Source organism: Chiloscyllium plagiosum, chromosome 20 (genome assembly GCF_004010195.1).
Source record: "Chiloscyllium plagiosum isolate BGI_BamShark_2017 chromosome 20, ASM401019v2, whole genome shotgun sequence".
Lineage (NCBI taxonomy): Eukaryota > Metazoa > Chordata > Chondrichthyes > Orectolobiformes > Hemiscylliidae > Chiloscyllium > Chiloscyllium plagiosum.
In genome coordinates, this window is record NC_057729.1 from 36,203,534 (window position 1) to 36,218,217 (window position 14,684).

General features: G+C 42.4%; 1 protein-coding gene across 5 annotated transcripts in view; it reads left to right on the top strand.

Annotated features, from left to right (window-relative positions):
* The window catches only part of LOC122560173 (microtubule-associated protein RP/EB family member 1-like), a 79,442-nt gene that overhangs the window by 32,164 nt on the left and 32,594 nt on the right, over nucleotides 1-14,684 (top strand). For all 5 annotated transcript variants that reach the window (XM_043710543.1, XM_043710547.1, XM_043710546.1 and 2 more), the window contains exons 3-4: nucleotides 5,555-5,700; nucleotides 7,519-7,726. In XM_043710543.1, coding sequence (XP_043566478.1) covers nucleotides 5,555-5,700; nucleotides 7,519-7,726 — 354 coding nt within the window. The remainder of the gene's footprint in view (nucleotides 1-5,554; nucleotides 5,701-7,518; nucleotides 7,727-14,684) is intronic.

Below are 14,684 nucleotides of genomic sequence, written 5' to 3' on the forward strand. Positions count from 1 at the left end.
TGGAGTGGGGGAGGGGGGTAGACAGGTTGAGGCGGTTAATGTCCCGGCAGCAGTTGGAAATGAAGAGGTCGAGGGCATGTAATAGGCCAGTGCGGGGTGACCAGGTGGATGCAGTGTGTTGGAGGTGGGCGAAGGGGTCCTCGGAAGGTGGGCGGGAGTCCTGATTGTGAAAGTAAGCTCGGAGGTGGTGGAAGAAGTGTTCGACGTCATGGTGTGTATTAAATTAATTGATGGGTGGACGGAGGGACATGAAGGTGAGTCCTTTGCTGAGGACTGATCGTTCGTCCTCAGTGAGGGGCAGGTCTGCAGGGATGGTGAAAACTCGCTCGAGCTGGGAGTGGAGGTGGAGCCGGTAACTGGAGTGGGTGTGATGGTGGGGGGAATGGGTGTGGAGTCATGAGCAGGGTTGGTGTTCCCCTTAGGGTTCTGGGGGCTGGGAATGGTGACAGTGGGATCTGTGGGGTGTGTGTCAGCAGAATGCAGGTGGGGGCGGAAGTGGTGGCAGACACGGCAGTAGGGGTGGCGGAAGACACTGAGCATGTGACATCAGCGATGATGTGAGGGGCGGGAGTGATGTCACGTGTGATGCATGAGGAATTGTGAGGGGCGGAAGTGGCTGTGGGCGTGGCCATGATGGGGCGGAAGTGACATCATCAATCAGCGTGGGGGTGGCAGCTGCATCAGCCGCATGGCTAATGGTGTCTGAGTAGTTCCAGCGGCTGGGGGAATCTTCTGGAATGTTTGAGGAATGATTATGGAGATGGGTAGATAAAAGTTTGCTGTCACTTTAGGGCAAGTGACCAAAATACCCTTACCTGGGATTGAGTGAATCCGTAGAGGAGTATAAAGGCAGTAGAAATATACTTAGAGAAGTCAAGAGGGCAAAAATAGGATGTGAGATAGCTTTGGCAAATAGTTAAGGAGAATCTGAAGAGATTCTATAAGTACATTAACGGCACAAGTGTAACTAGGCAGAGATTAGGGCACCTTGACGCTCAGCATGGCCATTACGTGTGTAACTACAGGAGATGAGTAAGATACTAAATGAATATTTCACGTTAATATGTACTGTTGAGAAGGATATAGAAGCTAGGGAGCTTGGATAAATTGTGGTCTTGAAAAGAGTTCTTATTACAGAAGAGGAAGTGCTGGAAGTCTTTAAAATGCATCAAGGTAAATATATCCCAGGAAGCTGATCAGTTTTATTTCCCCAGAACTTTGTGGGAAGCCAGGGAAGAAATTGCTGGGCTCTTTGTTGAGATATTTGTATCATTGACACTCATGGGTGAGGTGCCAGAAGATTGGAGGCTGGCTAATGTGGTGCCATTATTTAAGAAAGGCTGTAAGGAAAAACCAGGGAACAATACACCGGTGAGTCTTTCTTCAGTGGTGGGTAAGTTATTGGAGAGAATTCTGAGAAACAGGATGTACATGCATTTGGAAAGGCAAGGACTGATTAGAGATAGTCAACATGGCTTTCTGCATGGTAAATCATATGTCTCTAATTTGATTTGAATTTTTTTGAAGAGATGATAAAGAACGTTGAAGGCAGGGCAGTAGACATTGCTGATATGGACTTCAGCAAAGTGTTTGAAAAGGTTCTGCATGGTAGACTGATTAGCAAGGTTAGATCACATTGGATCCAAGTGGAGCGAACCAAATGGATACAAAATTGGCTTGAAGGTAGGAGACAGGATGATGATGGAGGGTTGGTTTTTGGACTGGAGGACTGTGACCAGCGATGTGCCCTAAGGATTGGTGCTGAGTGCACTGCTTTTTGTTATATATTTAAATGATTTGGATATGAATATAGGAAGCATGGTTAGTAAGTTTGGAGATGGTGTGGTGGTCAGTGAGGAAGATTATTGCAGAGTGCAATGGGACTATGATCAGATGGACCAATGGGCTGAGACATGACAGATGGTGTTTAATTTAGATAAATGTGAGGTGCTGCGTTTTGGTGAGGCAAACCAGGCAAGACTTATACAGTCAATGGTAGGGTCTTGGGGAGTATTGCCGAACAAAGAGACATATTGGTGCAGGCGCATAGTTCCTTGAAAGTGGATTCACAAGTAGACTGGGTGGTGAAGAAGGCATTTAGCATGCTTGCCTTCATTGCTCAAAACATTGTGAGATCCTAAAGTCCTATACTCATTGTGGCTGAGCAGGACATGGGTGAGGCCACTGTTAAAATATTGTATATACCTTTGGTCGACTTTCTATAGAAAGAATGTTGTTAAACTTGCAATGCTGTTGGAAATGGAGGCTTTGTGTTATAGGGAGAAGCTGAGTAGTCTGGAGCTTTTTTCCATGGTTTGTTGGAGGCTGGGGGATGACCTACAGAAGTTTATAAAATCATGAGGGCATGGATAGGGTGAATAAGCAAGTTTTTTTTCCTAGGGTGTGTGCCTCCAAAACTGGAGGCATAGGTTTAAGGTGAGGGGGGAAGTTTTAAAATGGACCTGAAGGGTAATTTTTTCATGCAGATGGTAGTGCGTGATGGAATGAGCTGCCAGAGTAAGTCTTGGAGAGGAGTACATTGACAACGTTTGAAAGGCATCTGGATGGCCATGAATAGGAAGGGTAAAGAGGGATACAGGCCAAACGCTGGCAACTGGAGCTAGGTCAGATTGGAATGTCTGGTTGACATGGATGAGTTGGACTGAAGGGTCTGTTTCTGTGCAATATGACTCATGAGTGGTTGAGGACTTTAGGTCTGTACTTAATGGAGTTTGGAAAGGATGAGAGGGGTTAAACTTACAGATTACTGAGAGGCCTGGATAGAGTGAACATGGAGAAGGTAGTTTACATTACATTACAGTGTGGAAACAGGCCCTTTGGCCCAACAACTCCACACCGACCCGCCGAAGCACAACCCACCCATACCCCTACATTTACCCCTTACCTAACACTACGGGCAATTTAGCATGGCCAATTCACCTGACCTGCACGTCTTTGGACTGTGGGAGGAAACCGGAGCACCCGGAGGAAACCCACGCAGACACGGGGAGAACGTGCAAACTCCACACAGTCATTCGCCAGAGGCGGGAATTGAACCCGGGTCTCCGGAGCTGTTAGGAAACAGTGCTAACCACTGTGCCACCGTGCCGCCAGTTTGGTTTGTGGGAAAGACTAGGACCCAAGGGCAAAACCTCAAAGTGAAGGGATGATGTTTTAGAACTGAGATGAGAAATTCCTTCAAGCAGAAGGTTTTGAGTCTGTGGAATTCCTTGCTGCAGAAGACTGCGCAGGCCAAGTCGCTGCTGATGTTTTAAGAAAGAAATTCTTAATTTGTAAGCGGATCAAAGGTTATGGGGAGAAGGCAGGAGTTGAAAAATTTATTAACCATGATCAAATGGTGGAGCAGACTCAATGGGCTAAATGGCCTAGTTCTGCTCTGATATCTTAAAAGTTTTATGGCCCTAAAAATGGGTTAAGTTCCAGATTTAATCTGACTTGTGTTGACTAACCATGTTGATGATCAGGTAACTAGATTGGAAGAGGGAAAGCGTTTTCTCCCACAATCTGATAAATGGCTTAGAGTGCTAGGCAAATATCCATTTAGTGATCTGGTCTACAAAGACTAATGCTACAGCATGGAATTGAATTTTCAATGGATAGGAGATGATAATGATAATGGAGTGTGGGCAGTGACAGCAAAGGAAAAGTTGAGAGAAAATATAAACTTGAATTTTAAAATTCTCAAGAGTCAACCAGAAGCAGGTATTCAAGATCTGGTAAGGTGCAATTAATTGAGTACCTCCTAGTAAAGATGATCCTAAAATGATTGACATGTGCATTCAGTTTGAGCAGCAGAAGTGTAGAAAGTAAGATGAGTGTTTTAAACTTAAACAAGAGCAGTTCTTAGTGTGTGAAGGCTGAGCTAGGTGAAGTAAATTGAGGAATTACGTTAAAGAATAAGTCAGTCAAGATACACGGTGGCAGACATTTAAAGAAATTTTCATATCACTTCATTAAGATACATTCTAGTGAGAAAGACTCCAGGGAAGCAACACATTCATGGTTATTAAGGAGGTTAAAAATAACAAATTGCAAGAAAAAATAGTTCTGCTAAGAGTAGTACCAAGTTAGAAGAATGGGCAAAATGTAAAGTGTACCAAAAAAGGAAAATTTAGCATGAGAATTAATTATAAATATGGAACCAGTATGAGCTTTTACAGCCTTTTAAAAATGAAAAAAAAACACATGATTGTTGATCCTCTAGAGAGTGTGTTTGAGGATATTAATAATGAAAAATAGAATTGCTGGTGAATTTAATTAAATTTTGAATCTGTCTTCACTGTGGAAGACACAAATAATATCCTAGAAATAATTGTCAAGATCAGGGAAAGGGAGAATAAACCGTTCCAAAGCAATAAGTTCTCATTTAAATGAGTATCTAATAAAAATGACAGTTAAATGCCAAGCAGCAGAGCTAACTTTAAAATAAAAGTATTTTTTTCTTTTCGCCTTTTTGGCGAAGAAGTAGAGCGAGAGAGAAAATGTCTAGGCTCCAAGTCCTGATCACTAGGGAAGGGTGTGGGAACCAGTCTGAGTGAAGGAATCGAGCTTAACTAAGACTTGTATTGGTTCAGCACTATTGTGGCATACATCATGCTAGCCTCAGTGAAATTCACCTAAAAGTGGAACTTGAAAGTGAGTTGTCTTTTCCGCCTGGTTTCCCTTCATTCCCAGCCTGCTTTGTGTGTATGTTTTTATCGGCAGGGACAAGGAGGAAAGGGAAAACAGGTCAGTTGCAACCTGGTCCTTGTCACTGTCTATCACACCCACTGCTCGCTCGGTGACTCTGACCCCACTGATCATGTCTGTAACTCAACTTGCCCGACAGTGTCAATGCACCCTGTCGTATTGGCAATTTACTGAACTGGCCATGAGCACAGACAGGCAGAGACATGACTTGCCCTCTTGGCTTATGGGCTGTCATCCTCTGCCTGTCTCTCTGAAGTCAGCGCTTGCAAATAGCTCCAGTTTCATAGTTAAAAATCATCAGGGCCTACTGATATTTGAGGAAAGGCAGTGGAGATTGCCTTGTGGGTGAAGAAATATCTTGGCCCTCTAAAGATGACACTGGCATAAGTTCTGATCATTTAAGTTGTGCTTATTTTTCTGCTGAATTGTTTCAAGGTATTTAAAGCATAGTTTTTGAACAAGAAACGCAATTCAAAGTGAACACTATTGTAAACTGTACATATTGGATTCTTTCTCACATTTAGGATCTTTAATTCAGTTAATTGATGGGGGAGTGGGGAAATATTTCACTTTGAGATTGCTCATCATCCAGCCACTCTAAACAAAAATGTGTGTATATCAGAGCGTGTAAAACTGAAGAGTGATGATTAAAGGATCAAGTTTTCTCCCCCCTACTGGTTTTCAATGACTTATTTTCCCTTTTCCATTGCCCTGGTATCTGACCAATGATAGTTGTCTGTGAAAGTTAATTGTTTTTCAAGGAACACAATTAAACAATCGGATGTGCTGGAGCTATACCACAACATTAATTTTAAACTAAATCTGTCAAATGTTTGTTTTGAAGGTACTGCATATTGTCAGTTTATGGACATGCTTTTCCCTGGTTGCGTTGGACTTAAAAAAGTGAAATTTCAAGCTAAACTGGAACATGAATATATTCACAACTTTAAACTTTTACAAGCAGCCTTCAAGAGAATGGGTGTCGACAAAGTAAGTTTTACATTACAATTTCCTTGCACTCCAGTTGTTTGGTTATCTTGCAGTTTGTTGTATTGCCAGTATGAAATAACCTATTTTTATTTCTATGATCTCTGCTCTGACAGATACATGGAAATAATATTTGCCACAACAATTAACAATGGTTCATAAATATCTTCCTTGAACAGACTTATTTGAAAATTAATGTTTCAAAAATAATTGATCATGGTTACATTCCTTACAAACTGCAAAGCAGCATTCAAATGTAATTTTGTGGGTTTTTTCATCTGTTTCTCAACTTTGTCCCCTCGCAAACCCTCAACCTGTATCTGCCCTGCCAGACTGCATGTAAGATATCAAGTCTTCGATTAACTGTGATTTCATCCAGCTAGCAATGGGCAAAATCAATAAACTTTAATCTTTCTTGAGCTTTGTAGATTTAAGTACCAATCCCAGCCATGGCCTTGGGTTAACCTAAATTACTTGCCACCTCTGTTTACGATATGACTCTGAGATGAACTTCCAATGCCCTGACCTAAGTGCAATCATGACACTGCCTACTTCCATTTCTGCTATCCGTCTCAACAAATGCTATAACCTGTCCCATGCTGAAATGCTTATTCTTGTAGTTTGCACCTTCATATTTGTCTCTTGTGCTTCCATTCAACCAAAACTCTGCAAATATACTTTCCTACATCAAGCCCTGCTCACTATCCCTTCTCTTCTTGGTGTCTGACATTAGCTTCCAGTCCACCAATTTAGAATTATGGTGTTTTTCAATTTAACCCCTTGGTTTGTCCTGTGAAAGTAGGCAACTAATTCTACCTCTTTAAATTCCTTTCTAGATTCTCTGGTTCACGGTCTCGTTGGCCAATGATCCACTGATCCCTTGCTTACTGCCATCAGTGGTAGTTGTGCTTTTTGCTGCCTCTCCCAATTTCTTTATGATCCTCCTCAAAGTATATTGAGTACAGGAATTGGGAGGTCATGTAGCGGCTGTGCAGGACATTGGTTAGACCACTGTTGGGATATTGTGTGCAATTCAGGTCTCCTTACTATCGGAAAGATGTTGTGAAACTTGAAAGGGTTCAGAAAAGATTTACAAGGATGTTGCCAGGGTTGGAGGATTTGAGCTATAGGGAGAGGCTGACAGGATTGGGGCTGTTTTCCCTGGAGCGTCAGAGGCTGAGGGGTGACGTTATAGAAGTTTACAAAATTGAGGGGCATGGATAGGATAAATAGACAAGTCTTTTCCCTGGGATGGGGGAGTCCAGAACTAGAGGGCATAGGTTTAGGGTGAGAGGGGAAAGGTATAAAAGAGACCTATGGGGCAACTGTTCCACACAGAGGGAGATACGTGTATGGAATGAGCAGCCAGAGGAAGTGGTGGAGGCCGGTACAATTGCAACATTTAAGAAGCATTTGGATGGGTATATGAATAGGAAGGGTTTGGAGGGATATGGGCCGGGTGCTGGCAGGTGGGACTAGATTGGGTTGGGATATCTGGTCGGCATGAACGGGTTGGACCGAAGGGTCTGTTTCCATGCTCTACATCTCTGACTCACTGCTTTTGAACACCCTTTTAATACCTTTCTCTGGATAGTTTAGTGTTCAGTATGTTTATACAAATACAGTTGTTTACTTACTTTGTCTTAAAAATGGAAATATATTAATTTTATACTGTTTACTTCAAAAACAAGGAATTCAGTGCATTTTGTTCAATCGTGCTGACCCTGAACCGTTTATCTGATCCATTCTACCTATTTTTAAAAAAAGGCTAGGTTAGTTTTTCAAAAAGTCAAATTGGATGTCACCTTTCTTATTTTTCAGATTATCCCTGTTGATAAACTAGTAAAAGGGAAATTTCAAGACAATTTTGAGTTTGTTCAGTGGTTCAAGAAATTCTTTGATGCAAACTACGATGGTAAAGATTATGATCCCATACTTGCCCGGCAAGGTCAGGAAGCAGGTCCACCACCCAATCATGGTGATCAAGGTTTTAGTAAACCCAAGAAAACACTCAGTACAGGAACCACAGGTTTGTATTAATTCATATATTCAGTATTTTTAATGAAATAGTATGGAAGTACTTTGTGAACGTATTCCAAATTATAGTTTTGATTTGGTTGACAGAAGTCGTACATTCAGATTTAATTGTGACAAAGGTTCGAGGTAGATAAAGTAAGCACATATTTTGGTTTTCTAGCCGAGGTTTGTATTCCGTTTATAAGTAGGTGAAAATGTAAGCTGTCTTTCCATGCAACAATATATTGGGATCTGCTGTTAAGATAGAATCTAGTCATTATATGGAAGCAGATTTTAATCACCTGTCCTGGTCAATTCTAAGGTATCTTATTTACATTAACTCCTCAGGAGTGAGAACTTCAAGTAATGCTTACTGTGTGTAACTATTTGTCTCTGACTAGCTTCTGCTGTCTGTTGCTTAATCAACTTTAAGGGGAAAGCAGATTATCATATATTCTATAAACCTTCTCGCTCTCTGGTTGCTTTAGCACATATAGTATTTCTGTATTGTCACAGTTTGTCACAGCACCCCTACGTCTTTTAATGTCAAATACCAAAGGCTTCAAGCAATGCAATGCACAGTGGGTGACATGAACTTGATCCCTGCATCCCGCAGCAAGTTTAGAAGGTGGGACTTCTCTTTGGGAGGATGTTTGCAGGTGGGGACCCCAATATGTTTGAATGGGAATGCTTATCAATGGTTTTCTTATCGTTTGCTAATTAAGGCTGTGGTGTGCACAGTTTAGACCTACATAAGGACCTTCATCCCTTCACCACTGGCATTCAATCAGTGGCAGGCGGGGAGGGTTTGCCCTTTGAGAAGCCATAAACCTAACGTTTGTTGGGGCTTGAGAGTCTGGATTGTGTCACCCCTCGTTCAAAAATACATCCTTGAACAAAGGGGCCTGCATCAAAAAGGGGAAAGTAACAGAGCCACCACCCCTTTCCCCCTAATCTAGTACTACGTGACATGAGGGAGAGTATTTTCAATGTGAAAACTGGAATTTGTGTCCACAAACACTGTGCTGATCACTCCTACTGTTACTGTCATAGACAGATATATCTGCTGCAAGTAGATTGGTGAAGTAAGTATGCTTTTCTCTCTTTTTGGCGTTCCCACGATCAACCTCTGCCGCAGGTCCAGTTGGGTAACAATGTTATTGAGGACTCCCAACATAGTCAGTAGATGTGCACCTGCTAAATAGGCAAGATATAATGTGTGACGTAGTTGTGTGGGTTTTTTCTCCAGCTCCTTGGTCAGTGGATGAGACCCCTATTCCCTGGATTTAATTCCTCTCTGTTTGAAACTAAATTACATAGGTGTTGATCTTGCGACTCAAGTATGTCAAATCTCTTGGAACCTGCACATTCTGTGTTCAAATGCTTATATCTTGGTGTTTATATCTCTTTTATAAAATAAGGAGGAATCTATTGGTTAATTTTTTTTAACATATATGTCACTATTTTAGTAAAAAGGAATGACCTGTTTTATTCAGTGCTCGTCACCTGTGGAGGAAATAGGAATACTGGTTTCTTTTAATAAAAAAAAGGAAATTTGAAAGGGAAAAATTACTTGGAGTAGTTACCAATAATGCATTGCCTGTAAGGGTGGCAAAAGCATATTCAATAATAACTTTCAAAAGGGAATTAGATAATTACTTAAAGGAGGAAATCATGCGAAGGAGTGGTACAAATAAAATAGCTTAGAACTGTCCGAAGCATGTTGAGCTGTGTGATCGCTTTGTTGTCTAAAGATGATCTACACTGAAGCATTTTCTGAAGAAGCCACTTGTGTCATTCTATTAGTTTACTAGGCCATCAGCTACAAGGTGTTCCTTTTTGGTGTGAAATATTTGGGCATTGCCCTATTTCTGCTTCATTTAAAAAAAAACTTTTATTGAAAAATTAGATTTTTTAAATATTATGACAAATACAAAACAATACAATTCAAAACAATACAAAGAAAGAACACCAAAAAATTTTAAAAACCCACATCGCCCTCATGTACAAATGTATAAATTTTTAAAAATATAAATCATAAAAACCCCAACTAACTACTTAACTAAATAATAACTAACAGCAAACTAATAAATGATAATACAGCTCAGCAAAACAAAACACTAACTCTCGAATATCGAGAGCATTACATTGCACACATTCGTACGTTCACACTACCCCTCTCTGGATATTGGACTCCTAAAGCACAACCAGTATGGCTATATAAAAGCCCTTACTAGTGTGGCGGACAAATCTGTGTCCAGGTAGTCCAAAATGGGGCTGCCTTGTCTTAGAGAAATTCTCTGGTGGTGAGGGAGCAGCGGCGAAGGAGGCCCAGGACCTCCATGTCCTCGGCAGAGTGGGAGGGGGAGCAACGGATACAGTAAATGATATTGGTGGATGTGCAGGTAAAACTTTGGATGTGGAAGGCTCCTTTAGGGATCCGTTGCTCCCGATGCGGTCTCCTCTACATTGAAGAGACTGGGCGCCTCCTAGCAGAGCGCTTTAGGGAACATCTCCGAGACACCCGCACCAATCAACCAAACCGCCCCGTGGCCCAACATTTCAACTCCCCCTCCCACTCTGCCGAGGACATGGAGGTCCTGGGCCTCCTTCACCGCCGCTCCCTCACCACCAGACACCTGGAGGAAGAACGCCTCATCTTCCCTAGCTTATCTCTCCACACTTCAGGCTCTCTGCCTTTATTCCTGATGAAGGGCTTTTGCCCGAAACATCGATTTCGCTGCACGTTGGATGCTGCCTGAATTGCTGTGCTCTTCCAGCACCACTGATCCAGAATCTGGTTTCCAGCATCTGCAGTTATTGTTTTTACCTACTATGAATGAGTGCCCATACTAACTTTACACTTGGGGCATATTGAAGATACTCTTGGTTGAAATTTTGACAAACGATCCAGAACCTAGTGGATTTTCAACTGTAAAGCATGGGTCCTATTGCAAATTGATATCTCTTTGCATTTTCCTAAATATCTTCCCATGCCTCTGAGAAGACCTCAATGCCTAGCTCTCTCCCACACCCTGCAAAGTTGATCAAACTCATTTGAGGGACTGTCCTCAATTGATGATATAAAGTGCTGACTGAAAGTGCACTCTTAGCATTGAGCACCCTTCTCTCTCTGTCAGATTTGTAGGGATCTGTCAGAAGTGTAGGCTTTCTTTGAATAAACTCCTTAACTTGGGGGAAAAAAAAACAAGAGGTCCCTGCTAGATAGTTCGCATTTCTGCACTGACTGATCAAAAGACATCATTGTGTCTCCCTCAACAAATCACCTATGCAAGACACATCCCTGGCCACCCAATGTTTGAATCTTGAAACCATCATCCCTGGTTGAAAATATGGTATACTCACGATAGATGTAAGAAACGCTGTTTTGCCAATATTGCCTTTCCTCTGCTGAATTGCGCTCCATGCTTTCGGAGTATTGATAAATATTGGGTTATGGCAATATTCCTTAACTGTCCTCATTTTGTCCAAAAACAGCAAACTAGTAAGGGGGCAGTTTGCCTGAGAGATTTTGATATCTAACCATATTGAAATAGGGTCCCCACAAGCTCATGTAAGATAAAAGCGAGCTTAGTTTTTAATGTCCGGGTGAGCCAATCCCTCACCCCCAGTCTGAGGGGCTATTTCAGTTTAGCTACTTTAATAAGGGGCCGCTTATGATACCAAATAAGAGCTGAATCAGCCGTTCAGTCTCCTGAATGTTTGCTTATCGAAAATCAGAGGGACCATCCATATGGGGCACAGCAAACGGGGGAGAATATTCATCTTAATAAGAACTATCCAACCTGACTGAGACCAGAAGTGCCTCCCATCTTTGAAGTTCCTGTTTGATTTTGTGAATAATTGAACAAAATTAGCTTTAAACAACTGATCAAGAACTGGAGTAATGAATATGCCCAAATACATACCTCCTCTCCTCTCCTCCTCCTCCCCCCCCCCCCCCCCGATCTTTCAAGATCTAGCACCTTTGTCAAACCACCCATACACACAGCCTCTAATTTTGCAAAATTAATCTTGAACCCAAAAAGGTGCCAAACAAGCTGATTCATTGTATCAGGCGAGGCACTGAAGCTGCTGGATTTGACAAAAAATGAGGACATCATCCATGTACAGTGTGACATATGGTATTTTGACCCCACTTCTGGAGCCAATATATTAGGATCCCTATGAATGGCCTCCGCCAACAGTTCAATCACCAATGTAAAAAGCAATGGCGGAAGGGATCAGCACTGTAGGCTGCCCCTAAAAGTGCTAAAATTGCTTGATTGTACCCCATTGGTGATGACCATAGTGAGAGGGTCACTATAGAGAACCTTTACCCATCTTACAAAGGCTTCACCCAAGCTAAACCGCTCCAGAGTATAGAAAAGGTACGGCCACTCAACTCAGTCAAATGCCTTCCCTGCATCTGGAGAAATCACCAGTCCCTGTATTGACTGTTGTTGACATGCTTGAATTACATTAAGCAGCCTTGTAGCAGTTTTGGAGGAAATGCAGCCCTTTATGAAGCCCATCTGGTCCTCTTGAACAGTAGAAGGGAACAGTTTCCAGCCTTAATGCAAGAGTCTTAGAGAGGATTTTAAAGTCCACATTTAAGAATGAAATGGGCCTGTAAGAAGCACAGTCCTCTAGGATGTTCCCTTTTTTTAAGAATAACTGAAATATTGGCCTCTCTTAGAGATGGTGGGAGGCGAACATGTTGAGCATCAGGCCTGACAACAAGCTTATAAATTCCTTATAGAATTCGTTGGGAAGCCCATCAGGACCAGGCGCCTTTCCACTCTGAAGCTTTTTCACAGCCTCCTGCACCTCTTGCTGTGATAAAAGGGCATTGAGAAAGGACTCTTGTTTGGGGGTCACACTCAGGGCCCCAAATCCTTGAAAAAGGGCTCCATCTTGGCCTGCCCCTCCTCACAACCCTGAGATTGGTATAATTCAGAGTAAAATCTCTGGAATGCTGGCATTAATCTTTTTGGAATCAGATGTTAGGTTTCCAGACACTTCCCTAATCGGTGTAATGGCTTGCGGGGCACTGTATTTTTCTGGCGAGATAAGCTAGGTTTGTCACCATGCTCCTACAACCTTTGTTTTGCGAAAGTAAGCTCTTTCTTTGCTGTCTTCGTGAGCACAGAATTCAGTGCAGTCCACAGCGCCATAATCCTCTGTGGCTTGGCAAACGAGGGCCTGTCAAAGTAAGCCTTCTCGACTGCCTTCAACTGTGTTGAAGAAGATGTCGTTGCTCACCCTTCTGCTGCTTCCTGGTGGCATAGTACGGGATAACTAATCCTCTGGCATAAGCTTTGGCAGTTTCCCAAAGGACAGACGGGCTACTAACCGAACCTGAATTAATGTCTAGAATTCCTTAGAAGTACTCCACAAACTTCTTAAGGATAAAGGGATCCATTCACGAGTGCCTTAGGCCCACTATAGCATCCTTAATCTTAACAGGTACGCTGGAGCGTGATCAGAGATTGTGTAATATTACACAAGCGTACAAGATGCCACCAAGTCCAGGGTTGCCATGGGGAGGGGGAGAAGGGGGGGTAGGGGGAGTGGGCCGGGGGTCAGTGTGGATTGGGAAAAAAACTGTAAAATCCCTGCCTGTCGGGTGGAGACTCCTCCAGACATCCTCCAACCCTAACACCACACACAGATCCACTAATTGTTTAGTTTGTACAGAGGGTATTGGGGGGACTTTTGGCAAACTGTCTACCATGGGATCCATAAGGCAGTTAAAATCTCCCCCTCTAATGATATGCCGGGACTCGAGACTGATCAATTTGGAGAACGCATCTACCAGAAATTTGGGGGATGTGGCGGAGGGCAGTAAACATTTAACACCATATTCTTCCCCATTTATCAGGGCTTTGAGGATTAGAAACCTCCCATGTGTGTCTTTAACACACTCTAGTAACTTAAATGGGAGATTCCTCCTGACCGACATAGCCACTCCACTACTTCTGGTATTAAAAGATGAAAAGTAAACCTGATCAAAGCCATTCTGATGTAATTTCAAACGCTCCCTATCATCCAAGTGTGTCTCCTGTAACAAACCAATAGCCACCTTCTCCTTTCTAAGACTCAAAAGTACCTTTTTCCTCCTAATTGGTGAGTGACTCCCCTCGATGTTCTAGGTATACCATGTAATCAAGTCATTAGCCATAACCTTCTGCAGTAATATTTAGATTCCAGCGAAGGTGAACTTGAATTCCAAATCGCTCAGCCTTAGTGTTGCACGATACTTCGAACATAAAATCGACATAAACTAAAACCACTACAGTTAACAAACCTGCAAAGCTATCAAAGGCTATGTACACAAAAAAAACCAACAAATAAAGCGTCAATGGTCCTGAATAGGGGAACTCTCTTTCCCCCCACCCCCCCTTTCCCCCCCTATCGCCCAAAGGGGCATCTACACATCCCAAAACCCAACTTGTCATCGTGCTGCCCATACTGCAGCCAGGACATTTAAATACCTGAACTGGGCATAAACTGCCTGTAAGTAGGCATCTAGCCATCCCAACTGTTTTCTCTCTTCCTATCTAGAGTCGCACCACAAACACGAGCAGAAAAGAAAGAAAATGCACCATGAAGTCACAGTCTGAACAAAGAAATTTTGGGAGGGAAAAAATGTACCCCACCCATCCTTTGATATAAATGTAGAAATTGAAAGTATGCATCCCAACCGCTCCCAAGCATAGTTTAGACCAGATTGTTACCAACAAAAAAAAGGAAAAGAAAATCCCGATTGGGCTTCCTTTTTTTTTTAAGGAAGAAAAGTAGAGGCATACCCAAACAACACTACTATTTGTACATACTAAATTATTCAGATTAAGTTAATTTGTCCACAAAGTCTCTTGCCTTCTGTGTTAAAGAGGTATACAGATCCATCTAAGATGATCCGAAGCACTGCGGGATACCTCAGAGTACTGGATCCCTAGCTCCCTCAG